Source organism: Tursiops truncatus, chromosome 8, assembly GCF_011762595.2.
Source record: "Tursiops truncatus isolate mTurTru1 chromosome 8, mTurTru1.mat.Y, whole genome shotgun sequence".
Lineage (NCBI taxonomy): Eukaryota > Metazoa > Chordata > Mammalia > Artiodactyla > Delphinidae > Tursiops > Tursiops truncatus.
In genome coordinates, this window is record NC_047041.1 from 94,744,247 (window position 1) to 94,769,503 (window position 25,257).

The window sequence follows — 25,257 nt, forward strand, 5'->3', positions numbered from 1 at the left end:
AACACATAATAGGAGACCAATAAATATCTAAGTGAATAAATCAGCAGGCCTAAGTAGACTTGGAAAAATAAGCAAGAAGACATATCTGATTGCCCCTCACTGACCCTGTGACTTTCAGACAAGGTTTCTAGATGTCCAAAAACTCACACTGAAATTCCTGAAGGAACTAGTTTTTCAGAAACTGCTTACATCACTCTTCATCCCTTCAGTCACTTAAGCCCTTCAGGTTAAAGTGCTGACATAGTTGTCCTGATAAATGCAGTGCAGCCTGGTCCCTAGGAGGCTTGTTAAGTCATAAAGTCAGAGGCTGGCTACTTGCCTGGGAAACTACCACTGATGCTCCTGGACAGCTTATTGCCGAAAGAGACCTCACAGGGGAAAGAGGGCAATGTTTTCAGGGGAATGAAGAGGTGGGAGGCCAAAGAAACTTGGATACAATATTGCCTTCATTTCTGCATCTTGCTCGGCAAGCCCCAGATCTCTGCCTTGGCGCATGCCAGGGCTGGGAGATGACAAGCCCTTATTCTTTGTAAAAAATAATTGTGTGTTCTGAAACGACACTTCTATTATGATTCTCAAATTGACATCTCTGCTTTAAAGCAGAGGCATCCAAGCCTCCCCATTTCACACACTGGCAATTATCGCTTAAGTTATCCAACGATAGGCACTCATCTGATCCCTGCAGGGGCCCCTAGTTCTAGGGGTGCACTTACAGCACATGATGCAGTTGCCAGAAGAGACTGGCAGGCAATTCCTGCTCCTGCTGTGGGGCAGACCAAGGCAAGGTGGCACTGCTAAAAGGCTAACCTCAGGAAAAAAAACAGACATGCTACAGAAAGAGCTCACAGTGCCTGTTGTGTGGATCAGCCTTATTTTATCATCATCCAGCATAAACAATTCACAGGGCTCAAAGTAAAGCCTTTTACCAGACAAACATCTTACAAAACATTAACATATCCCTCAATGTCTCTGTGCAACGAGCAATTGATGGCAAAATATCAGAGCACAACATAATCAGAGACACCAAGAGGGAAGAAGGTGGAAACAATTCATACGGGGTGTGCAACTGTGTATCTGGCTATACGAAAGTCTTGCCTGAAAAGTCAGTCAGACTCCTCTTAGAACAGCGGACCCTCTGCTGACCGTTAGGTACTTGGTTATTTTTATTTATTTATTTTTTAATTTTTATTTTATATCGGAGCATAGTTGATAGGTTTTTTGTTTTTTTTTTTTAATGTGGTATGAGGGCCTCTCACAGTTGTGGCCTCTCCCGTTGCGGAGCACAGGCTCAGCGGCCATGGCTCATGGGCCCAGCAGCTCCGCGGCATGTGGGATCTTCCTGGACCGGGGCATGAACCCGTGTCCCGTGCATCAGCAGGCGGACTCTCAACCACTGCGCCACCAGGGAAGCCCGATAGGTTATTTTTAATACAATTGTAAAATGGTTGGCGCTATGCCTAGCTCCTGTATATCCTCAACATATCACATTATAGTTATGAAACGTCCATTTATAATAAACACTCACTTTTGTCAGCATCTGAACTCAAAGGTCCAAGGTGATCTACATGGACATGTTTACTCTGTCTCCAATTCTTTCTCTCTGGGAGACTTGGGAGGTCTGCCCACAGACCACAGACATTTTTAAACTAGGAATTTAGATCAGAAGCTTTTCACCAGAGGATGAGTAGGATCATACCAATAACAAGTTCCAGAGCTAGTTCTGATATTCACATGCACACATACCAACAAGCAGCAGCCATGACATGCAAGTTTGAACTTTAATCAAGAGGCAGTTACTAGAGTCTGTCATACAGGGTGAAGTAAGTCAGAAAGAGAGAAACAAATACTGTATGCTAACACATATATATGGAATCTAAAAAAAAAAATGGTTCTGAAGAACCTAGGGGCAGAACAAGAATAAAGACACAGATGTAGAGAATGGACTTGAGGACACGGGGAGGGGGAAGGGTAAACCAGGACAAAGTGAGAGAGTGACACTGACATATATACCCTACCAAATGTAAAATAGATAGCTAGTGGGAAGCAGCCACACAGCACAGGGAGATCAGCTCGGTGCTTTGTGACCACCTAGAGGGGTGGGATAGGGAGGGTGGGAGGGAGACGCACGAGGGAGGGGATATGGGGATATATGTATATGTACAGCTGATTCACTTTGTTATACAGCAGCAACTAACACAACAATGGAAAGCAATTATACTCCATTAAAGATGTTAAAAATAAAAAAAATTTTTTTTAAAGAGGCAGTGAATCCTAATTGACCGGTTTCCCCCCAAATCAAGAAGAGATTTACAGAATTCAATAATCTTGAATTCTCAGCTAATTTTTAAAAAATTTATCTTATTTATTTTTGGCTGCATTGGTTCTTAGCTGTGGCATGCAGGATCTTCATTGAGGCGTGCGGGATCTTTCGTTGCGACGCAAGGGCTCTACTTACGGCGCGTGGCTTCTCTCTAGTGCCATGTGGGTTCTCTCTTCTCTAGTTGTGGTGTGCAGGCTCCAGGGCTCATGGGCTCTGTAGTTGTGGTGCAGGGGTTCCAGAGCACGTGGGCTCTGTAGTTTGCCGCACGCAGGTTCTCTAGTTGAGGTGTGCGAGCCCAGTAGTTGCAGCACCCAGACTTATTTGCCCCAGACTTATCTTAGCTCCCTGACCAGGGATCAAACCCGCGTCCTCTGCATTGTAAGGCGGATTCTTTACCACTGGACCACCAGAGAAGTCCCCCTCAGCTAGTTTTATTCAGAATAATAGACAATTCCAAAAAAGTCTATCTCTAGACCTACTAATACTACAAAGGATATATGATATAATCATTTACTGTTTCAATAACAGCAAACCTTGCACATTTCTTCTCAGATGATTCTTCACATTCACATTCCTGACCTGAAATTTTAAAAACCCTCAACGAGGGCCATTCGTTCTACCGACCCTGGTATACTGCAAACAGCATACTCTATAATATGAAATAAAACCTTAGGGCCAACATCAGAAAAGCAAAGAGAAGTTAGTAAAATGAAGCCTAACAAGAGAATGAGGAAAAAGGAATGCACAGTGGGCTGGGGCATTTATTAACCAGAGGCAAAGAGGCAGCCTTCCTGGCTGTCTGTTCAAGCAATTAGGTTTCTGGAGTCTATAGAAATAGAAAGGAGGGCAGAGACTCCCAGCTGGGCCCCCAAACAATCCACTGTCAGCCCTTGCACTAACCCAAAGCTCAGAGTACAATCACTTTTCTTATATCCTGGGCTCACTCTGAACTGCTTCTCTTAGTGACATTTGATTTTCACTGATTCACCTCTGGGGGTATACTACTTGCCCTTCCACCCTGATCCCGACCTCAGGAACCTTCTTGATTCCCTTTGGACTCAGCATTTGACTTCACTGGAATAATTTCTCTACCATTTCCCTCTGTCTAGACAACACGAAATTGTCATAAATGACACCTAAAGTACAATTAGGAGAAAACCTGCAATTTCCACTCTCCTCCCCCGTTTCCCAAAAGAATTGCACATGCATGTCAATCAGTACTACCATGAAGATTAACTCTGTGAAGCCTGGAAGCCATTTAATTTCCAGCTTGCTAAACATTATGCATCCCCCCCCCCCACTCCACTATAATTAGAAGATCTAAATTGCTTTCTTTTCTCTAGCACTAATGGTTATAATCTCAGAGATCTGAATGCCTGCTGAATCGATACCTGGGTAGAAAGGCCTTACACTTTATCCAGCTGCATTTTATTTAGCAGAATCAGACAAAAGCAAAAAGACAAGGCAAAAGAGAAGAGAGGCAATGAGAGAAAGGCATGACTCAAGAGCATCAGAACCAGGCAGTACGATTATAACTATTATAAAAATAAGATAGTTTGAAGCCACTGCCAGTTCCTTGTGAAATGTAATATCAAAAAACAGCAAGGTCAGGGGACAGAAAATCATGAAATAACTTATCAATGGTTTTCAATGGGAGGGGGTTCCCCCCAGGAAACCTATGTCTGGATACATTTTGGTAGTTGCAACTGGGTGGGGGGAGTACACTGGCATCTAGTGGGTAAAGGCCAGGGATGCTGCTAAACATCCTATGATGCATAGGACAGCTCCCCCCTCCTCCACCTCAATAAAGAATTATCCAGCCTGAAACTTAATAGTGCTGCTTTTGAGAAATCCTCTGACACATCCTAACAGTCTGAGATTAACGAAGGGAAACTGAATAACTAATATATGAGGTAAGTCCGTGCTTTAGCTTCAGAAACAAATTGCAGTTTAACTCATCATCTTGTGTCACTTATTAGCTGTGTGACCTTGCGCAAGTTCATTAACCTCAGCGTCCAAATTTAACGGGAAATGCCTATTTCACAAGGTTGTTACGATTAACTAAGAACATAACTATAGTAGCCAGTACAGTCTAATAAAAAATGATTATTTTTTTCTTCCCTCGATTACAGTTCCCAAAGTATCTGCAGGGAACACCTAGCCACCCAAGTCACTATGCCTACAAAGGTGGTTTCCTAGAAAGACATGTGTTGAAGAAGGACTGGTACTATAAAGGCAGAGACATGGGTATCTCAGCCCTCAGAATCACATAAGCCTCACCCAAATAGACCAACAAGAGCAGTTAGTCAACCATCCACCAATCTGGCTATTGGCCCATCCAACCACTGATTCAAACCACATATAATTATTGAGTGCCTATTATTGGGTATATATTAGTACATAAAATAGATATGGTCCCCGCAGTAGCTAGTATCTGAAGATGGACTCCAAAGAATCATACTTCTTGGTATTCTTGCCCTTGTGTGGTCTCCTCCCACACTGAATCTAGACCAGCCTGTTAACTGCTTTAATCAAGAAAACATGGTGAAAATTAAAAAAAAAAAAACAAAAAAACTGGTAAGTTCTGGGATTAAGCCTTTTTGAGAACTGACAGCTTCCAGTTCCTCCGTCTTGGAACTGTCACTTTTGGAAGTGCTAAGCCACTACATAAAAAGTCTGGTTACTCTACTGGAGAGGCCACATGGAGAGAGGAGCCCTTAATAGGCCTAGATGCTCCAAATGAGCCTCCAGATGACTCCAGAGAGACCCCAAGCAAGACCGGCAGAATTCCTCAACTGAGCCCAGTCTACCCAAAGAACAATGAAAGATAATAAAATTGTTATTTTAAGTCACTAATTTTGTTTTTTGGTTGGTTATGCATCAGTAGATGAATGAATTAGTTCCTGATCTTCTAGAACTTTCAAGCTAGTTACAACAGCAGCATTAAAAGTTAGTTTACAAGGGAAACTCGGCTACCAAAACAAAACACCAAACAACACATTTGGAAAGGGACCTTAAACAATAAAACTCAGTGCAAACTTGCTCACTGTCCAAAGCATGAGGTCTTGGTACTGGTCAAAAGGGTGAATGTCAATTTAGAAAGACTTTCTACTCTTTTCTACTTGTCTCAATCAGGCTCTCCTTTTTGAAACACACTTCTGCCCTGGAGGGCTCCCTCTCAATATTGAAGGTGACCCTAGAATTGGGGAAACTAAGGCTATTTGTACTCCCTCTCTTATCAAGAGGCAAATAGTTTCTTTTGCACAGATCATTATAATAGAGTGCAGGAAAAATGAAGATAATATCCCATTCCCTTGCTATGGGCCAAACTACTTTCTGTATCACTACACTTTCTAAAATAGAATCTCATTGCGTCTGCTGCAAGTGACTAATGGGAGTAACTGGCACTAGCCCTATCACAATAGCTGTTCCTTACCCTTTCCTTTATACAGCACCTCACTTTTTTATGTACTTGGTTTACCCCAATTTTACATGGTGAGATTTCATAGATCATGAAGACTTAAGTCCAAAAAAAAAAAAAACATGGTACTAACAGATACAAAAGAAAACGACCTGTAGGGAATGTGTCATGGCAAAAGGAGTTTTTGTTTGCTTTTTGGGTTTTTTCTGTTTGTTTGATTTTTGAGCAGAGTAATAATGGAGAAAGAGAGAAAAGAGCTGGCATTTCTTGAGCATCTAAACATGTAAAAGCAACTGATGCTTAACTCATTTAACCTGCATAACAACGATTTTATAACCGAAGTTCAGAGAGGATATTTAATCTGCCCAGGGTCACACAATAGGGCCAGAATTTGAATCCGAAGTTGCTCAAATCCAAATCCTTCTACTAGAATACATTACAAGAAAAGAGGGGGAACCTAAGGAGACTATGAGAGTTAAAGTAACACTGCATCACACATGGGACAGGAGCAAAAGGAAAAATAAAGGTGATGGATGATGCAAAGGAATTTTAGTACACTTCAGAGATTTAGGGAGGAGGTGGTGGTTGCGATGTTAAGAGTTCCTGGGTGGTCTAAAACAGTATTCTCTAACTTAGTGCATATCAAAATCATCTGGAGAGCTTGTTAAAAACGCAGACTGCACACCTCCCACCCCAAGTTTCTGATTCAGTAGGTCTGGAATGAGCCCAGAAACTCGCCTTTCTCACATCAGCAGGAGATGCTGATGTTCCTGGTCTGAAGACCACACTTTGAGAACCACTGGCCAAAGATCGCATGACAAACACATTCTGATGTATCTACACCTCTCTCTCTCCTTCTGTCTCTCTCTCTCTCTCACATATAACTTACCCCGTCCAAAATAGTACCATCTAACACAGCTGCCAAATTTAGTTGCTCTAGGAGGGACTATAAATTCATCAACTCTTTGTAAATGAACTATACTTCAATTAAAAAAAAAATTGGGGGCTTCCCTGGTGGTGCAGTGGTTAAGAATCCACCTGCCAATGCAGGGGTCATGGGTTCAAGCCCTGGTCCGGGAAGATCCCCCATGCCGCAGAGCAACTAAGCCCGTGTGCCACAACTACTGAGCCTGAGCTCTAGAGCCTGTGAGCCACAACTACTGAGCCCACGTGCCACAACTACTGAAGCCCACGTGCCTAGAGCCCGTGCTCGGCAGCAAGAGAAGCCACTGCAATGAGAAGTCCACGCACCGCAACAAAGAGTAGCTCCCACTCGCCACAACTAGAGAAAGCCCGCGCGCAGCAACAAAGACCCAACACAGCCAAAAATAAATAAAATAAATAAATTTTTAAAATTAAATTAAATTTAAATTTTTTAAAAAAAATTCAGTAACTCTGTTAGGATGACCATTACAGCAATGGTCCTTTGCCTTCAAGGAGCTAACAGAAAATGACCAGCCCAGCTTCTGCCTCAATTTTGAGAACTCAAAAGAGACAAGCATAAAAAGGAATCAGAAAAGCATGCAGAAAAGAAAGAGTGCTAGACTTCTGGGAAAACACTAAAGTTTAAAAAAAAAAAAAAAAGAAGAGTTCTTTCTTGTCTTAGTTTTAAAAGGGTTACATCTGCTAAAAAGAAAATTAAGAAAACAATCCTACTTACAACAGTGTCAAAAAGAATAAAATACTTAGGAATAAATTTAACCAAAGAGGTGGAAGGTTTGTACACTGAAAACTATAAAACACTGCTGAAAAAAATTAACGACACAAATAAAAAGAAAGACATCCCATGTTCATGGACTGGAAGACTTAACATTGTTAAAATGTCCATAATACCCAAAGCAATCTACAGATTCAATGTAATCCCCATCAAAATCCCAATGGTATTTTTTTGCTTTATTTCCTTTTTTTTTTTTTTTTTTTTTGCAGAAAGAGGAAAAAAATATCCCAAAATTCATACAGAATCTCAAAAAGAGTTCTGGATAGCCAAACAATCTTGTGAAAGAGGAACCAAGCTGGAGGCCTAACCTGCCCTGGTTTCAAAACATATTACAAAGCTATAGCAATTAAAACAGTATGGTACTGGCATAAGGACAAACAATAGACCAATGGAACAGAATAGCGAGCCCAGATATAAACCCTTGTGTGTATGGGCAAATGATATTTGACAAGGGTGCCAAGACTACACAATGAGGGCAGGACAGTCTTCCCAACAAATAGTACTGGGAAAACTGGCTATTCACATGCAAAATAATGAAGATTGTCCATTATCTTATGCCACAGATAAAAATTAACTCAAAATGGATTAAAAATCTAAACATATGACCTGAAACTATAAAACTCACAGAAGAAAATATGGGGGAAAAGTTTTATAACATTGGAATAGGTAATGATTTCTTAGATACTACACACAAAAAAATCCCACGGGTAACAAAAGCAAAAATAGACAACTGGGACTGCATCAAACTTTTAAAACTTAAGCAAAGGAAACAACAGAATAAAAAGGCAATCTACAGAATAGGACAAAATGTTTGTAAGCTATTTATCAGATAAGGGGTTAATAGCCAGAATATATAAAGAACTCCTACAATTTAATAATAACAACAACCAAAAACCCAATTAAAACATGGGCAAAGGACTTGAATAGACAGTTATCCAAAGAATATATGCAAATGGCCAACAAACATATGAAAAGATGCTCAACATCACTTATCATCAGGGAAATGCAAATAAACCACAATGACATATTATCTCATGCATGCTAAGATGCCAATCTCCAAAAACAAAAAAAAACCCAAACAGAAAATAACAATGTTGGCAAGGATGTGGAGAAATTGGAACCCTTGTGCACTGTTGGTAGAACTGTAAAGTGGTGCAGCTGCTATGACAAGCAGCATAAAAGTTCCTCAAAAAATTAAAAATATAACTACTGTATGACCCAGCCATACTACTTCTTAGTATATATCCAAGGAAATTGAAAACAGAATCTTAAAGAGATATTTGAACACCCATGTTCATTACAGAATTATTCACGTAGCCAGGATGTGGAAGCAACTTAAAGGTCCATCCACAGATGAATGGATTAAAAAAATGTGGTACATACACACAACTGAATATTATTCAGCATTTAAAAAGGAGAAAATCCTGTCATATGCTACAACATGGATGAACCTTGAGGACATTACGCTAAGTGAAATAAGCCAATCACCAAAAGACAAATACTGCATGATTCCACTTATATGAGGATCTAAAGCAATCAAATTCACAGAAAAAGAAAACTGAATCATGGTTGCCAGGGGATGGCGGGACGGGGAAATGAGAATTGTTCAATGAGCATTTCACTCTTGCAGGGAGAAAAAGTTCTAGAGATCTGCTATACAACTATGTGCATAGACTTAACAACACTGTACATTTAAAATTTAAGAGGGTAAATTTATGTTTTTTTAATCACAGTAAGAAAAAAGACCCCCAAAATAGGTTACATTTGCCACCAGAACAAAGAAAGCAAAAGATAAAAGCCACCTCGCTGAGGTGAAGTGATCCAAGGAGACAGCAGGGAGATAGAGGAAAATTGAGAAACGTATATGAACATGTGTAGGGGAGGAAAAAGGAAAAGAGGCAAAAAGATTCAAACTCATACTCTCTGATGCAGCAAAGGAAAAGAGCACAATGTTAACAAGCTGCAATTCTCCTTCTATGACAAGGTCATACTTTCAGCCTTTGATTCCTTTATTATTACAAGTTTCTACTCTTGCTCTAACTTGATTTTAATTTTCTGGCAGGTGACATCCAAATCAATCGGCCTTCTCATGGAAACCCATCCCTCTGTCCAAGGCACTCTGCTCACAGGGAGAGGTGCAGACATTCTTGTCCAAGATTTCACATAGTTCATCATGAAAGGAAGGTTACTTTCATACTGCATAACCTGACATGACAGAGGTCTGCTCACTAAATGGTGCCCCAGCCAGCAAATAATCTTGGCACCCCCACCTTCCCTCTTTGGAAACAAAGGAGGAGTTTATTAAATGTTGCTATTAAAAAGTCAGGCAGCTTTTCAGGTGAGGGGGCTGTGAGCATGTCAGCCTACTGCCAGCAGGGGAGCCCTTTATGTGTGAATTAGGCAGGATGGGTGGGGTAGAGGAGAGAGTACTGCCATGTCCAGTGCCTCCCCCTGGTGGAGACAAGGGGTAGGGAACTTAAGAAGACCTTCTTGAGCTAATGAAAGCAGTGGTAACCAACACAAAATTGGAATTAAGCAGGAAACGTAAATGGATGAAGTCAGCCCAGTGCAGACTAAGGCACAAAGAAGGTCCACACCTTGACTAAAGGGGCAACAACTACTCAACTCCTGCTGATTGTTATTATGTGGGAATGTAAGCCAGATCTAATTTTTTTTTCAAGAGAATCCAGAAATCTGGATTTATGTAGAAAAAACTGAAATTTTTAGTGACATCGTGAGGGCCAAACAAATGCACCTGAAGGTTATTTTGCAATCTCTAGGCTAATATAACAGGCCCACCTGCTAAAGCCAAATTTGCTCATGTGAACACATTGTCAGGAGTGCTTCCAAGAAGGAGCAGATGATGTACTGGATTCTCCTCCTCCCCATAAATGTATAAGAAATCCTAGAGGAGGAGGAGAAGCTACCTGCACAGCTCTAATGGGCTGGGACCGATTACAAAAAGCAAAATATATTATGCAAACAGAACCCCGTACACCTGGTGTTAATGTCTTAGCAAAACCTCCAACACATCCTTTAGAGCACTACTCTGAACAGATTACAGTAGAGAAGGGGATCTGAAGGGGGGAAAATGAGTACATGGGAAATTGCTCCAAATATATTTGCAGTACACATAGATCCCACTGAAGTCCCTGTGGCACTCCAACACTCTGAGCTGACAGAAGCGATTACATATTTTCAAGTTCTCAGTGTGTATACAAAGCACACAGCCTGCTCTACACCATTCAGCCCCAGACAGAGGGATGATGGAGGATAATTTAGATCTGCCCAACAGGTGTTAATTTGACCTGCAGTGGGGGAAGGGCTGCCTATCAAGCATACAGCCTGGAGGACCTGGAGGCTCACACCCTCCCTAACACCAGGGCAAGCCTCCTCACTTGCAAACAATTCCCAAGACAGATATATAGCAAGGTTAGAAAACCTTGCTTCAGGGCAGAAAGCAGAGGAAACAAGAAACTCTTCATGCACTTAAGCCTGCTCTTAACCGTCAAAGAATCTTACAAGAGCCAATACTCAGGACATCTAGTCCAAAGTACAGAGAGAGACAAGTGCAGGGGTCCCCTCCCTACCTCTTCCAGGGCCCTCCTTATCATAATGCCTTTTATTACTATAGCACCCAACTCTCTTCCATTCCAAGTCATATTCACATAAAGCAGGGATTGGCAAACCATGGTCTGTAGGCCAAATCTGGCCTACTGCCTGTTTTTGTATAGCCCATGTGCTAAGAATGGTTTTTATATTTTTAAATAGCTGAAAAACATCAAAAGAAGAATATTTCACGACACGTGAAAATTATATAAAAATCACATTTGTGTCCGTAAGTAAAGTTTATTGGCACACAGCCATACTTATTCACTTACCTATTGTCTATGGCTACTTTCGTGCTACAATGGCAAAGTTCAGTATTTGCAACAGAGACCATATGGTCTACACAAAGCCTAAAATGTTTACAAACTTGCCCTTCACAGAAAAAGTCCTAGTCACTGAAACAGAGGATACAACCAGGGATCACACTCAGAATTCAGAGGCTCAAATACAGAGTGACTTAGCTGGGCAGATGAGCAGAGAAGGGGAAAAAGATTACCAGGTACCCTCTCTTCTACTCTACCCTCACCCTCATATTGCCAAAGAGAGAAGTGGGTTTTCTAACTATCCCCGAAAACAAATAACTTAAATATCTAAATGTTACTGCCTTATGATGGGGCAAGAAATATCTGGACTCTCTCAATCATTTAACAAGGCCAGGAAGACTAGGTGGCCCAAAGTCAGTAAGTGAGTGTCAAAGATGGAACCAAGTCTCCCTCATACAAGGCTACTGGAGAAGAAAAGTACATGAACACCTCCAGGTGGCATATGTTAGAAGTCCTTCTCAACCTTGAGGATCAGATTCCTGAAAAACCCGGTGGTAGGATTTACAACTAAGAAACATAAGACCTTATGGGAGGGGAAAAAACACAGGATTAGGAGTCCTAATCTATGAAATTATGAATATCTATAAAATTATGCTCACTAAAATAGAAAATATCATTTTATACGTTTTAAATTAGTAATAATGAATACAATTAATTTTTACCATTAACAATGTTCACACTCTTCAGCCCCAGCAATTGTAGTTCTGAAAATTCATCCTCCTCTAGAGACACCTGCACAAGTACACAAAGATGCTACAGCATTGTTTCTGCATGCAAAAACCAGAAACAATACAGATTCTGTCAACAGAGAACTTGTTTAATTATGGTGCATCCAACTGTGGAATACAATGCCATTGTTAAAAAGAATGTAGCAGATCTATACACATCAACATGGAAAAATGTCCATGACATATTAAGTGAAATATGTAAACGGTGGAAGAGTAGATTTAGTATGATCCCATTTTTATAAATAAAAAAAAGTGCTTTCATTTGCAGAGAAAAAATTCTTAAGTTAACACACAAATTGCTAAACAGTGGTTAGCACTGCAGAGGACATTCACTATAGATAGATAAATCACACATTTCTATGTTTGAATTTTTACAAATGACTTTGTATTTGTTTTGTAAGCAGACAAAACAGGCATCTCAAAATTCCATTTATGATACCTTGGTGACTACAAATTTTTCACGCTCTCCCTTCCTCACAGTTTCAATAACATGCTGTCATGCTTGGGGGATGGGGGTGGCTTTGTTGCAGATAATACGCCTGCCAAGAGGCTTTATTTCTTTATTTGGCAACTCTTCATCCAAACATTTAAGGCCCTTCTAATTCTGACACAATCATTGACTCCCGCCTTCTGGTTTTCACCACAGAATCAAGACACAAATTAATCTAAAAGTGTGTGATGCTGGCCTAACTTTAATTTACCCTATTTAGCAGAGCCTCTTCAGTCTATTGTCAATCAGCAGCCACATGATCCTTTTAAAATATAAGATCATGCTACTCCACTTCCCAAGGCTTCCCAAATCACTCAGAGTAAGATGTAAAATCCCTTAAATATCTTAGAAGGCCTGCATAATCTGGTCCCCATTACCTCTCTAACTTCATCTTCTATCACTCCATCCTTCACTGTGCTCCAGCCAAGCGTTTCAGGGATTTTGCATTTGCCCTTCTCTGCCTAGAATGCCCTTGCCCCCAATGTATACAGAGTTTACTCCCTTACTTGCTTGAAGGAAGGAAGAGGTGTCTGCTCCAATGTCACCTTACCAGACTTCCTCTGATGACCCTATTTAACACTACAAACTTCCACCCCAGAAACACCTACATTTTCAAATATTTTTCTTCATAGAATTTAACATCATCTGGCATACTAGATATTTTATTTATGTGTTTATTTTCTTTCTCTCATTAGAATAAGAGACTTCTTGCTGGTACTTAAATAGTATATGGTACACAGTAGGTACTTAGTAAATATTTGTCAACCTTATGAATGAATGAATCGATCAATCAGAGTAATTATTTCACCAGCCCAATTCCCAGGGTTATAACAAGAGCCACGCTCCTTTAAGGCCTGGGTTTATCTTCCCCCACGCTTCCCTTACTCTTTTTTTTTTTTTCTTTTTTTTTGTGGTATGCGGGCCTCTCACTGTTGTGGCCTCTCCCATTGCGGAGCACAGGCTCCGGACGCGCAGGCTCAGTGGCCATGGTTCACAGGCCCAGCTGCTCCGCGGCATGTCAGATCTTCCCGGACCTGAGCACGAACCCGTGTCCCCTGCATCAGCAGGCGGACTCTCAACCACGGCGCCACCAGGGAAGCCCCTAGAAGTTTTGACAGAGAAAACTGATGTGTGAAAGCACTAATTTCAAATGAAGAGGACGAAAGAGCACCCTCTTTAGGACCCAGAAGTTTGACTCCCATCTTTGCTACAAGCACCTCTTTAAAGTCACTTCCGGGCTTCCCTGGGGTCACTTCCCCTCTCTGCATCTAAGTTTTCTCATCAATTAGAAAGAGACAGAGACAGACAGACAGACAGACACTGGACTAAATAAACTCTAGGTTTTCTCCAGTTTCAAGACGACATTTAAATAATTTTCTTTTTTTCCCTAATACCAGCCTTTCAAGGCCACAGGGACCCTGTTGCAAGAAGCCCCAACACCCTCATCTTCTCCTGCTAAGTCCTGGGCTATCAGACCCCAAAAGAAGCTTCTCATGGTGAAGCAAAGGGTCTGCCATCCAAGTTATAAACTGTAACCTGGAGTCAGACTATATAGAGACAGTCACCTTCCACTGCCCAGAGGCAAAAGGAGATAAACCGTGCATCACTGTTCAGCAACATAGAGCTACACTGAAATACACACTTTTGCTTCATATTCTCACTATCTGAAAACACTATAGATTATATCAGCAACACCAAGGATCAAAACATGCCTCCTTAGTCCATCTCCTACTACATGAAGAATAAACGCCCTCCCTTCAAGTAGACGCGCACACACACAGTAAGGACACCTCTTCCCTGCCAGCCTAGCCCAACAGTGACATCTGCTGGGGAAATCCAAGCAAGGCCGCTCATCAGCCAGAGAACACTGGACCTTCAGAAGGTGGTAGAAGATGCCGATTAACACAAGTATATATTAGTGATTTATACCAGAATGCAGCCCCTCAGTTTATGAGGAAGTGGTGGCCCTTCTTTAATGGGTGTGCACTTAGAATGTTTTACAAGATACCTCATTTTTGATAGGCTGTAAACCCTCGTGGTACACCTCATTCAAGCTCATTTGAAAAGCAACTCCATAAATAATGTAACCACTGGATTAATATACTATTTTACAATGAGAACTGTGCATTTGTATATTTTAAAATTTAAAAAGCGTGTGTGTGTGTGTGTGTGTGTGTATATATATATAAAATTGTTTACAGCAAGATGACAAGGGACTTCATTTTCTACAACATAACATTTCTAAATGCTTGAACTTTTTTATTTAAACCACAAACACATACTACTTTTCGCCTAAAAAAAATTCTGATACATCCTTAACAGTTTCTGGGTTTTAAATGGCCCACTTTATTAAGAAGTGACTATTAATATATTAGTCACACGTGGCTATCTACATTTAAATTAGTTAAAATTTAAATGTAGTTTCTCAGATCATACTAGCCACATTTCAAATGCTCAATAGCCACATGCGGCTGGTAGCTACTATACCATATGGCACAGATACAGAACATTTTATTAGACAGAATTGCTCTAGAGAAACATACTGGAGTATTTTCAGACAAAATTATATGATGTCTGGGTGGCTGGGAGTGGGTAAGGGATACAGACGAGTGTTGAAAATTTCTGAAGCCAGGTGATAGGTATATGGGAGTTCATTTATACTACTTTTCTTTTCATTTTTATGTTTGAAGATTTCCATAACAAAAAGTTAAAAGAAAAGAAAAACATAAAAATGGTTCACCTAAAAATGAGATTATCACTTTAAGAAATACACCATGGGGACTTCCCTGGTGGCGCAGTGGTTAAGAATCCACCTGCCAGGGGCTTCCCTGGTGGCCCAGTGGTTGAGAGTCCGCCTGCCAATGCAGGGGACACGGGTTTGTGCCCTGGTCCGGGAAGATCCCACATGCCGCGGAGCAGCTGGGCCCATGAGCCATGGCCGCTGAGCCTGCGCGTCCGGTGCTCCGCAACGGGAGAGGCCACAACAGTGAGAGGCCCGTGTACTGCAAAAAAAAAAGAATCCACCTGCCAATGCAGGGGACACAGGTTCAAGCCCTGTCCAGGAAGATCCCACATGCCACAGAGCAACTAAGCCCGTGCACCACAACTATTGAGCCCGCATGCCACAATTACTGAAGCCCACGCACCTAGAGTCCGTGCTCTGCAACAAGAGAAGCCACCATAATGAGAAGCCCGCGCACCGCAACGAAGAGTAGCCCCTGCTTGCCTCAACTAGAGAAAGCCCACATGCAGCAACAAAGACCCAACGCAGCCATAAATTAATTAATTAATTAATTAATTTAAAAAAAACACACACACACCATGGAGGGCAGCCTAAAAAAATCTTTAGTCATGCACACTGGAGTTCAAATCCCCACTCAGCAACCTACTGTGTGACCTTTAACAAGAAACTTGACTTCTCTGAGCCACTCTTTCCTCAACTGGAAGATGGGAAATTTCATACCTGCCTTGCACAGAGTTACTGTGAAAATTAGAAATAATTACTGCAAAGCTAGAACAGAGTAGTAGGCTCTCAGTAATTGGTATCTCTAATTATTATCAAACAACAGAGTTTGTTTTAAACAACTCAGGTAGGGCTTCCCTGGTGGCGCAGTGGTTGAGAGTCCGCCTGCCGATGCAGGGGATACGGGTTCGTGCCCCGGTCCGGGAAGATCCCACATGCCGTGGAGCTGCTGGACCCGTGAGCCATGGCCGCTGAGCCTACGCGTCCGGAGCCTGTGCTCCGCAACAGGAGAGGCCACAACAGTGAGAGGCCCGCGTACCGCAAAAATAAAAAATAAAAAAAAATAAACAACTCAGGTATTTCTCAGAACAGCAACACATGAAGAGGTCCTGCTAGAACAGAACGGACAGAGGCTGACCACAAACCCACTGATGCTAGTGAAACAGGCACTGGTAGGCTTTTAGAGCAATAACTGTAGACAGTCCTTTATGGCTACCTTTAATAAACTTTTTGAATGCCTACTATATGTCAGGCACTATGCTTGCTACTGTCTCACCTCTCTTGACAAAAAGGAAGAACAGAGTCTCAGGCTCCTGATATGGGTCATTATGCAAGGCAAAGTATTCCAAAGCTGGCAATTTAGATGTTAATCCAGAACTGGCCTCAATCAAACGGGCAGAGTAACAATCTCAGCTACCTCATCTATCTTTCATATCTGACCAAGTCTCCCTGTGTTCACGTTACTAACTGCCCTTAAGTAACTTCTTCTTATCCTGAATTCATCATGCCCTTTCCTCCCTTAGCATGTGCTATATCCTCAAAATAAAAAGGTCTTTCCCTTTCCAAATCCTACCCATCTTTCAAGACTTATTCTTGTAAAGCCTTCTTTGATGATCCTTCCCTTTCTCTGAAATTAGACTACATTTAATCTCAGTACCATACAATGAAGCATTCGGCTCATTTACATTTTTTATGTAATTACATGTAAATAAGTCTTGCCTCTACAACAACACTGTATACTGCCAGTGGGCAAAGACCAGGTATTATACTGCTTTTGTACTCCTGACAGTGCCTAGCACAGTGCTAGAAAAAATATATAATTCAACAAATACTTATTAACTGGGTAACTCTCTAAAGCATTCTCCCAAAATAACAAGTACATTATGTGCACAATCCATATTCCCACCCTTGCTAGAAGCTTATGTCAGAGAAACTTCAGATGCTTCAACAGAGGATGTAATGCACAGCAATATGCTGTTTGGATCCAACAAGCATATTCTGGGAGTTGGTGATTATGCTAGATTTGACCTTTACAGAATTACAGAAAGAAGTCCCTAATAAATCAAGATAGATGCGCACACAGCCATACACGGAACATGTGGTGGGCGATCAACTACACCCACTCTGTTTCTTCCATGAAAGAGTTGCCTGGGATGCCAATCCAAGTATGGAGAGGCCTTCCTTCTATGAATTTCTTCTTCTCCACCTCGAGGTGAATGTCCATCTGGAAGATCTACTCAAAGAATCTTAACTAAGCAACTAACTTGCTGTCCAAAAAATATATATCGCTAAAAAACAAAAAAACTTTTTCTTGACATATATACGTACTATTTTCTTTTCCTTTTGTCAAGTTGCAGTGTTCCAAAAGATATGGTTTCAGAATTTGTCCAAAGCAACACAATCAAAGACCCAATACACTAATCTGTCCTAAGCAGGGTTCTCTTTTACTACTTTTTCCTAGTCTCTCTGGGACATTTTGTTGTTTCACAATAACCAGTCCTGCACATACAATCCTTGGAGAAGGCCAAAAAAGCAGAGCAGAGGAAGTCAACGGTTTTACCTCCTCATGCCTCTCTAACCTCATCTACAACTCTCCTCCAAGGCTAACGTCACATGAGCTTAGCCAGAAAAGGAGCAAGCCGAGTCACCTGACTCATACTGCCAGGCCTTATCCTCTTTCCGCCACCACAGCAAGATTTTCCAAGAAGATGCAATGGAAGCTAGGGAAATCAGAACCAGATGCATGATGCATGGATCCCAGACACTCCAGATCCAGCCACAACACCCACAGGACTGAAGGAAGAGATATCAGGAGGAAAGTAAGGGATACAGGAGAAGACAGGAAAGCATCTGCTCACCTCCTGAGTGAATCTTCCTCGGAGCTTTCCTCAGCCATATCCTGATGTAAGGCCTCCTGCGACACAGTTCCAGATCTGCTGGACTGGGTGTAAATTCGTTCCCAGTGGCCTGTCTCCTGGTTGAAGGCCACCCCCACAGTCCTCTCCTCCTGTGGGCTAGCAGAGCTGCTCAACTCCAGCCTGCTGGAGCTCGGCGTTTGGCCCTCAGTCCGCTCGAGAGGTGGCAACTGGCTGCCACTCGAGGGCATGCCCTCAAAGGTACTGGGGACCTGCCAGGAGGAGCTGGCTTCACCAGAGGAGTAGTTAGGTGCACTTCTTTCCCAGCGCAGGGTATCATTGTTGAAGGTCAGGAGATTGTGGCAAGCGCGGCAGCGATTCAGGTGGCCGCGGGACAGGTTGGAGTTGTTCTCGCTGCTGTGTGGGGTGGGCTGGTGGGAGGGGCCTGGCCTCTCAGATTCAATGTTATTGTTGAGCATTTCCTGGGCCTGTTGGGCCTGGGGCGCTTCCCCACTCAGGCTCTGGTCCAGCTCCTGAAGCCGGTCATACTCCAAAAAGAAGCGTCTCAGGTCACATTGAAGCTCATGGCGAATGCTGCCCGAGTTGTTTTGGCTGGAGCCATTCCCTCCATCTGACTCAGCTGCCAACCCTGAAGCTGGAAAACCCCTCCCTTCTGTGGCTGAAGTGTACACAGATGCTTGAGAGCCACCTTCCTGCTGTCTCAGCACAGACAGCAAACTCACCGAAGAGGCACTGGTCCTGGGCGGGGGCATGGATTCCGCCTCAGAGCGGGAGTTCAGACTGAGCACTGTCCGGGTCCACTCAGATCCTGTCAGCCCGGGAGCGATTTCTCGGTGATACCTAGAAGGGTGGCTAGACAGAGGGCCTCCCAAAGAGCGACGGGTGGGACCCAGACTGAGGTTGCGGAGCGTGTTGCCGGCAGTGCTGCTCTGGACTGTACTGAAGGCAGACGGCCGGTTCAGGAGGCCCTGGTCCTGCTGCGCTGATGAGGCCTGCTCCGGGGGATGGAAGGGCTCGGTCTGTACAAAAGAAAAGGAAGGGGTAGTAGCCCTGGCAGGAGCAGGGGGTACACTGTCCTGGTGTGGCAAGAGGGAAGGAACTCGAGTGCCAGAGCAGCGGCTGCAAAGGCACAGGATCCCAAGGTGCTGGCAGCACTCGGCTGTGGGGTAACTGACCCGCTGTCGGAGCCGGATGTAAGCGGAAGTCCTGGGACGCTCCGTGGAGGGCTGAGGGGGAGGCGGTGGGGGTGAGGGGGTGGCAGAATCTTGCACTGTGCTTTGCTCTCCCACCTGGATGCCAGAGGAGCGGGAGGACAGCATGTGCAGGAAATTGTGGAGGAGAGGCGTCCGGCGCACTGGCTGTGACTGCAGGAGGGCACGCTGACGGTAATGCGATAATTCTGTTCCGTCTATGGGGATCTCTGGTTCGTCATCACCCTGCAACGTGGACCAAGGTGGGGCGGGGGCAGAGCCAGGTAGTTAGGTAGAACTTGCCGGTAAATCAAGAAAAACTACTGATAATCATCCAAGGAAAACCTTTCTAGAGAGGCAACAACTCCATCCTTGAAGTACTGAGAACTAACTGGTTCCAGATTCAGAATCATCATATGGTATTAAATTATTCACTTCCAATTAGCAACACTTCTGAACGAGTACAGCTGGCAAACCAACTCTGTTACAAAAGGCATTTCCATGACATGGAGGCAGTAAGGGGAAGCAAAATGTCAACCAGCCAGAGGCACATGAATGACAAGTTATCCAACACGGCCTGGTTACTTCTACTGGGACGATCACTCAGGGGTTTCAGAATGGACTCCCCTGTCACGATATGGCTATAACTTTGAGTACAGTCTGAAGCTAGTTTTGAATCTTGACTGGAAAGCAACACCTGGACATTGAAAACTGAAGTCCAATATAATCAGAATTAGAGCACTAGTTGAGAAAATAACCCACAGTTTAGACAGAGTTGAAACTGCTGACTAACTTACCTGCTGATTAGAGGGGTTAACAATTGCTGTGAGTAAGTAGTGTCCAAGAGGATCAAATCTCACCAGACTGAAAGCACAGAAGAAAGGGACAGAGACACAGAGAGAGAAATTATGTTAACCAAGAAGAGGAAACCTGTGAGAAAACGTCTGGAAATCATTACTGACAATTGTGGGATCACCGAGGTATCCACTTAATGCTACAGATTTCCAAAACTTTCAAACAGATTAAAGTAATAAAGCTCAATACTTCTCCTTACGTCCTCACACTTGCCAGAATAAGGTAATACGTATCGCAAAAATAATTTCAAAAAACACCCGGGCTTCCATCCCAGGAAGCAGCTAGCTACGTTAAGCACACAGCTGCTCATGTCTAAGAGCCCATCATAATAGTAAAGCAGAGAATGCTCCCATACTCTGCCACAGGTTCAGATCTCCCCTCACACAGCAGCTACACTGGCAAGAAGCATGAGTGCTGGTGACAAGGAACAGTCTCAGCATCAAGTGACATAGCTGAGGCTAGAAAATTAGCTAATATCCAACTGCGATACCAAGAGGACCAAAGGAAAACAATGCATCAACTATAATTCAGGGACTATGTGCGCGCTGATTTTGAAAGCTAAATATGTAAATATCTACTAGCAGATTGGATACATATCTACACCTCCACTTTCCATTTCCAGAAAACCAGGGATGAGCAACTTAGCCACCAAGCTACCCACCACCTGAATACCTTTCAGGATTATTAAAAAAAAAAAAAAAAGCTTTATACCAAACCAGATAGCTTTGAACCTAAAAAAGATTCTAACAGCCATAGTCTACAGAGACCAGAAGATGAGGCCAATATGGAACAGCTGAAATGAACAATATGCACTGCTTCCTAGCTGATTAGCCAGATGCTTAAAAAGCAGGAAGAGCCATAGGGATAACACCCTGCCCTGAGCAGGGATAATACGGAGATAATAATCTGTCTCCTGAGGTGAAAGCACGGGTGAATGCTCTCTGCCATGTTAATCCTACGCCAGACATTGCTGGTGGGCAGAGCACTCACCGGACCCGTTCCATCTCACTAGCTGTCTTCACCACAGCAAAGGGCTCCCGTCGACTCCAATCCCAGAAGTGGATCTCATTGGCAGTAGCAATCAGCAGGAGCTGAGCCGTAGGGTGGAAAGCCAGGGAGGCAATGGCATTGTTGCTATCTGTGAACCAGCTTTCACTGCCACCCTATGAATGAACAAATCCCAGACATTCTTAGGTTACAAGCTGCCAGCAGACTGAGATGTCAAGTTCAAAAAAAAAAAAAAGGGTCCATTTAACATAAAACGACTACTTGTAGGGCCTACTTTAAGTATGTCCTCTGAAAACGACGTACAAAACCAGTGATCTGGCAGTGTCACAACTTTATCAGAAAAACATTACTGTCAGCTCAGTTTTGTCATTTACAATCCATAAGCAATGAGCACCCGCACAGCTCCTGTTTCTGTAGCCTGTGAAAACTCAAGCTTGGTGCATGACATGGTGCACAACAACCCATTAGCCAGTCACCAGGACAAGGAGCACGTTGCTTTGATGATCATCATCAGAATACAGTACAATCCTTGATCTAAAACAAGAGAAATCCATCCTGAAGACGTCTTAGAGTGTCCTGTACTATGTCACAATGGGCAGACAGTTAAATAGGGTGTCATCTTAGAACGGAGGGCTGTCGGCTAGACTCCCTATCAGTAAGTAGGCAATGATTACTGAGTAAGTACTCAGATATAGTCCTAAGAACCTGGCTAGTCTCTCCTCCAGAGTTAAGAACCCAAGGGTAAACAAGTCTCTGCATTTAGAATACCAAAGAAAAGGAAACACTTACGTGTAAATCCCAAATCCTAACCTCCCCATCTAGGCAGCCAGAAGCAATAAGGCCTGAGATGGTGGGATGAAAAGTGACACACCATGGAGTGCGGCGGTGTCCAATCAGAGAGTGAACACACTTGCCTGTCTTCACCTCCGTGATATAGATATTATGGTTTACATGGGTGGAGGCCAAGAGAGTCCTAGGGAATCAAAGAGGAGGAAGTAAATGTGAAGCATGTGGGAGGGTAACAAACTTATTCAGCTTTGGACAAAAATGAAAATTGATACTTATTCCCCATCCCAACATGATAAATACTACGACTTGGGCATTACAAACAACAGAAACATTCTCATCTTTAAAAGCTTTCGGCTTCTCCATTCTGTCCCCAGAAGACACATAACCCCTTCAGAGAATATTCTTTCCAGCAGGGAAAACTATCACACTATTGGTGGCCTATATCACACAGGCAAAGGATTCTTACTGAGAAACTTTCCAAGTTCTGATCCTCGACGTTCATAGATTCCTTTGCTTATTCCCATTATTTTTATGGTTAGCACTGCTCATCTACTTTCTTTCCCTTTCTGATAACACTGGCAAAGCTCTGTTCATTCAGTGCTTCAAAGAGCCTTTAGGGGGCTTCCCTGGTGGCGCAGTGGTTAAGAATTCGCCTGCCAATGCAGGGGACATGGGTTCAAGCCCTGGTCCAGGAAGATCCCACATGCCACGGAGCAACTAAGCCCATGTGCCACAACTACTGAGTCTGCGCTCTAGAGCCCACGAGCCGTAACTACTGAAGCCCGCGCGCCTAGAGCCCGTGTTCTGCAACGAGAGAAGCCACCTCAATGAGAAGCCTGCGCACCGTAACCAAGAGTAGCCCCCGCTCGCCACAACTAGAGAAAGTCCGCGCGCAGCAAAGAAGACCCAACACAGACAAAAATAAATAAATAAATTAAAAAAAAAAAAAAAGAGCCTTTAGGGATTTGTCTTGGAAGATCAAGCTAGGCCAAATACACAGAAAGCAATGCTGTCACAAGTCTCAGGTAAAGTTTAGGTAAGGACTTGGTGGTACCTGTCTGGGCTGAAGGCCAATAAAAAGGTAGAGCGTGGACTATCCGGCAGTTCTACTCTCTGAGAAATAAACAAACAAAAGTTAAAATACATTATTTATAAACTATGGCTCACTCTATCTCAAAAGCACCAAACCATTCTAGACTAGTATTTACAGTGTAAGCTTAAAAACTGGAGACAATGATCAAGCTACAAATTGAGAGAGATAAATCTAAATTACCTTCAGGAAAAATATCTAGCTCTAAAGAAAAATGATATTTCTAGCCCATTATGCTTCCAAATTTATTAAAACCTCCCCCCACAAAAAACCAAGTTAGATATATCAATTCTCCTACACAAAATAAATTATACCCCAACTCTGTCATTAACCCATTCTAAGGCCCCATTCTACTGTCACCCCTACAACTCCTATGTGAAAAACACCCATTTTTCTCACCTTGCCCTCCCATTTCATCCACCGGGTTTTATCTTCCACCAGCTCCTGCAGAAGTCGCTGAGCTCCAAAGGTCCGAGTGCCCCGTTCTCGCCCCCAGAGTATCCGGACAGCATTCTTCTCTGGAACAACCTTCATGGTCCTCAGTAGCCACTGTCACACCAGGCCCGGGAAGAGAAGGAGCGAGCAATAGCTCTACACGCTGAAGCAGCTAAAATGAGGCCATTCAGGTCCTTGTAAGTTGCCTTCATGGAAATCTAAGGTATAGACATTAATGTCAAAGAACATCTATTCTGCAGTCAGAGAAGGTTCCCACTGCAAATATGATTCTAGCTCAAAGAGGAAAGTACTGTTCTTTTCATATTTAACGACATCTTCTCAGAAAACACCCTTCTCCCAGAACTTTTCTTCCAAGAATATTTCATCCTTAAATTCCTCCCATATCCTCCATAGCTCAGCCTTATATCTAAAGAAGAGACCATTGTCTAAAGGAGTTATTCTTTTTATCAGGCAGTAAAAACTCTTTTACTAACCAAAAGGTCTAAAACCCTGTCAAAAAAAAAACAAATCACAACACAATATCTGCATTCTGGGGACTTCCCTGGCAGTCCAGTGGTTAGGACTCCGTGCTTCCAATGCAGGGGTCACAGGGTCAATCCCTGGTCCGGGAATTAAAATCCTGCATGGCACACAGCACAGCCTAAAAAAAAAAAAAATCTGCACTCCCCGCTCTGTGCCAAGCTGCTTCCCTAGTTGCTAGTAGTCCTCCTTATCACTTGGGCAGCCTCCAAACTAAAGGACACGTAACCGATTTTAAAAGGCTATTACTTAAGGTATGGTTCTTATGCAGCAGCTTCAATTCTATCTCCTACCTAAAAGCAAGTGCACAGAATCACTTAGAGGTACCTTTCTCATTCTCCTTTTCTCTTCCCCACTCAAGTTCCAGAATAGAGGACAGAGGAAAGAGAAGAAAAAATTTCAATTCCTTTTTCTCATCCACTGCAAGCCTTAACTGTATAAAACTGTCACAAAATAAACACAAATTCTACTAAAATGTCAAATAGCAGCAAAATATACACATGTGCAACAATTAAAGAATTGTGGTCCCTCCAAACAATGGAATATGCAGCCCAATGAAATGACATTTGAAAAGAATACGTATATAAACCTCATTCATTGCAACACTGTTTCTTCAACTATATTTTGAAAAAATTCAAATATACAGAAAAGTTGAAAACAGTAGAATAAATACCAACTACTCACCACTTAGACTCAAGAATTGCTAATATATTGTCAAATTTGCCTCATTTATCTCTATGGATAGAGATATATAAGGGTTGTTTTAATTTTCCTGCGAACCATTTCAGCAGGCATTGAGATACTCTAATCCTATATACCTCACTGTGCATCTAAGAATGAAGACATGTAACTTCATAACCACAATACCATTATCACACGCATTATCATTTGTGCCTTTAATACACCAAATACACCAAAAAGTGTCTTAAAAAAAAATCCAGGGCTTCCCTGGTGGCGCAGTGGTTGAGAGTCCGCCTGCCGATGCAGGGGACACGGGTTCGTGCCCCGGTCCGGGAAGATCCCACATGCCGTGGAGCGGCTGGGCCCGTGAGCCATGGCCGCCGAGCCTGCGCGTCCAGAGCCTGTGCTCCACAACGGGAGAGGCCACAACGGTGAGAGGCCC

General features: G+C 42.8%; 1 protein-coding gene across 15 annotated transcripts in view; it reads right to left on the reverse strand.

Annotated features, from left to right (window-relative positions):
• Positions 1 to 25,257, reverse strand: part of AMBRA1 (autophagy and beclin 1 regulator 1) — a 177,809-nt gene that overhangs the window by 124,447 nt on the left and 28,105 nt on the right. For 11 of the 15 annotated variants that reach the window (XM_073808864.1, XM_073808859.1, XM_073808860.1 and 8 more), the window contains 6 exons: positions 23,559 to 23,812; positions 23,124 to 23,182; positions 22,070 to 22,253; positions 21,263 to 21,435; positions 20,215 to 20,281; positions 18,210 to 19,663 (listed from right to left, as the gene is read on the reverse strand). In XM_073808864.1, coding sequence (XP_073664965.1) covers positions 18,210 to 19,663; positions 20,215 to 20,281; positions 21,263 to 21,435; positions 22,070 to 22,253; positions 23,124 to 23,182; positions 23,559 to 23,693 — 2,072 coding nt within the window. In that variant the 5' untranslated portion in view covers positions 23,694 to 23,812. The remainder of the gene's footprint in view (positions 1 to 18,209; positions 19,664 to 20,214; positions 20,282 to 21,262; positions 21,436 to 22,069; positions 22,254 to 23,123; positions 23,183 to 23,558; positions 23,813 to 25,257) is intronic. The other 4 variants (XM_073808869.1, XM_073808867.1, XM_033860592.2 and 1 more) reach the window with 1 other exon arrangement.